This window comes from Poecilia reticulata, unplaced genomic scaffold, assembly GCF_000633615.1.
Source record: "Poecilia reticulata strain Guanapo unplaced genomic scaffold, Guppy_female_1.0+MT scaffold_281, whole genome shotgun sequence".
Classification (NCBI taxonomy): domain Eukaryota; kingdom Metazoa; phylum Chordata; class Actinopteri; order Cyprinodontiformes; family Poeciliidae; genus Poecilia; species Poecilia reticulata.
Window position 1 is genome coordinate 62316 of NW_007615060.1, and position 2615 is coordinate 64930.

At 44.6% G+C, this 2615-nt stretch overlaps 1 protein-coding gene across 1 annotated transcript in view; it reads right to left on the minus strand.

The window, feature by feature from the left end:
- Window positions 1–2082, minus strand: part of LOC103460740 (uncharacterized) — a 47269-nt gene extending 45187 nt beyond the window's left edge. The window contains exons 1-2 of the mRNA XM_017303459.1: window positions 1629–2082; window positions 892–1016 (exon numbers count right to left, since the gene is read on the minus strand). Coding sequence (XP_017158948.1) covers window positions 892–1016; window positions 1629–2082 — 579 coding nt within the window. The remainder of the gene's footprint in view (window positions 1–891; window positions 1017–1628) is intronic.
- Window positions 2083–2615: the final 533 nt, after the last annotated feature.

The window sequence follows — 2615 nt, forward strand, 5'->3', positions numbered from 1 at the left end:
AGGGATTACGTCTCTCGGCTGGCCTGGGAACGCCTTGGGATTCCCCCGGAGGAGCTGGAAGAAGTGGCTGGGGAGGGAAGTCTGGGCCTCCCTTCTGAAGCTGCTGCCCCCGCGACCCGACCCCGGATAAGCGGAAGAAAATGGATGGATGGAACTTTCTCTGTTGCATCATATAAAATGTAACTTGTTATCAAAATAGAAACAGGATTCTGGAACTTTCTCTTAAATCAAATGGTAAACAACGTGCATGTCAAGGGGTCCCCTCTTTTCATCATATAAAATTTAAGTTCTTATCAAAATAAAACGGACAACGTGACTATTGACCCAGTTATTCGCCTCCCCCTAAGTTGAAAGTTTTATACCTATGCAAATGTTCTGATGCAACTCCTCCTCCCATGGATAGACTCCACCCCCAACTGCTCTTATCTTCCTGCTCCCCTGCAGATGCCCCAGCCCACTTTTACTAGTTTATGTTTGAATGAGCTAAAGGGGTGGAGTTTCTGTTTCTCTGCTTTAAATATTTTCAGAGGCCCTGTCATTCTTCTTGTTGCATTTGGTAGAGGAAGAACCACTGTGCTCTGACAGAAAAAAAATGGTTTGCATTAAAAGAGAAAAGCCTCAGAAGAGAAGACAGCAAGAAGCTAATCAACTAGCATGTGGCTCATCTGCAGATGGACAGACCACCATCACGAGACCCTGCTTCATCGCTGATGCTTCATCCTATACACTCCTGGATAGAAATCTGGTCTTACCTCCATCAGCATTCAAATCCTCGATTCAGTATGAGATTCCCACCTTCCAGGAGTCTCCGCCTGATTCCTCTGGATAACCCCCTGCGTCTTCTGAAGCGCCTTCATCCGGCGTGGGAAAAAAACGACACCTCAGTGTTACCCAGTGGGACATCACTTCTTTGTGAGACTCCAGTCTCTGTGTACGAGAACCCAGTCCATGCATTGGGTGCACCACGCAAGTCCACCTTTCATCTGTGCCGAGTGCAGAATCCATCATGCCATGTTCTGCAACAGGAGTGATCATTGAAACCTTATGGAAAATGGGGATACCTTTTTCGTTATGAAACAGGAGAACTCTGTGTACCAGCTCGAGGAAGAAAAAGAACAACTAACAGCCTCTTCAGTGACATGCAATCTGACCTACAACGACTGGGCAGCATTAAGGTTGGGAGTTCCTCGCAAGAGAAAATCAACCCACAACCAGAGGATTATAAAGACAAGAAGATGATTTTATTTTTACCAAAACGTTTATTTACAATAATTTAACAATTTACTTTCACATATTCAGGTCAAAGAAACTAAATAAAAACAATAAATATTTACATCAGCAGCTTGTTAAAATTTAGTTCTCCCTGATTTGAAACGGTGCACGATACATTATTAAAACCCCACAACTGTAAGAAACCGGAAGAAATTTGTAAGAAATTTTTTCTTTAGTCTAAAAATTTCTGGATCTGTCAAACCTGAAAGTTCTTTGTTCCTAATGTAATATCTTGCTGAGTAGCAAAACATTTTTAAATTAGGAAAAATGCTTTCGATTTTTACTCCTCTCACCCCTTTATTATCCTCTAAATGTTTTTAAAGCCTCTACAGGGTATCTAGGTTGTTTGCTGCTACTTTGAGATACAGAAACCTTGCTGATATCGGAAACCCAGCTCTCAGCGTCGCTACTGTCCGACAGCTCTTTTGACTCTGCAGCCAGCTTGCTGGCCTGTTTACTGGCCTGCAGAGAGGTCACCGCACTCTTCCTTTTACTTCGCCTCTTTAACGGGGCTGAAGCCTCCAGTTCCATCGCCTCCTCTGCTTCACCCGTCTCTCCTGCCACTTCAGCTCCAGAAATCAACGCTGCATTGTTCTCTCTTTCCACCTGCACCTCTCCTTTCTCTCCCTGATACCCACACCCTAAATGCTCATCATCGCCCCTCAACTCCACCTGCTGCTCTCCCTGCACACCATCCCCCTCTACCACTTCACTTTCACCCTCACCACCACCATTCACCCCATCACCACCACCATTCACCCCATCACCACACAACACTGTGCTCTCATCCTTTCCCACACCTACATTCATTTCCACACTTTTCTCACTTTCCACTACCGACACCTCAACAGTACCTTCCGCCTGCTCCTCTGCAGCGGGCTCCCCAGCCACCACCGCAGGTTAAATGTTGCATATGTTTAACTAAACTGTCTATTTAAATAAATCCACCTTTTCAATGCTGAGGCATTAAGAGGCATGAGAATAAAGTCCCAGTTACACCTAGATAAACTCAGATATGCAGCCATTCTACAAATGACTCAGTTGCTTTTTATAAATTATTTCATATACAGTAAACCCTCGCTGTAACCCGGTTCACTTTTCACGGTTTCGCTGCTTTGCAGATTTCTTTGTGCAGTTTTTTTTCCAGTTTTCTTCGTCCTGATTGACCATATGATTGGTAAAAACAGTCTCTGCGCTACCTGAGTGCCAATAACTTTACGGTGTTTAATACAGATTGGCCACTCAGGAGATGGAAACTGAAACTTTCAATGTCTGCTGGAAAAAAAACTGTGGCCAGAGGCAGCAGAACCGGACCGGAGGCTCATTTGATGAGGTCCGTCGCT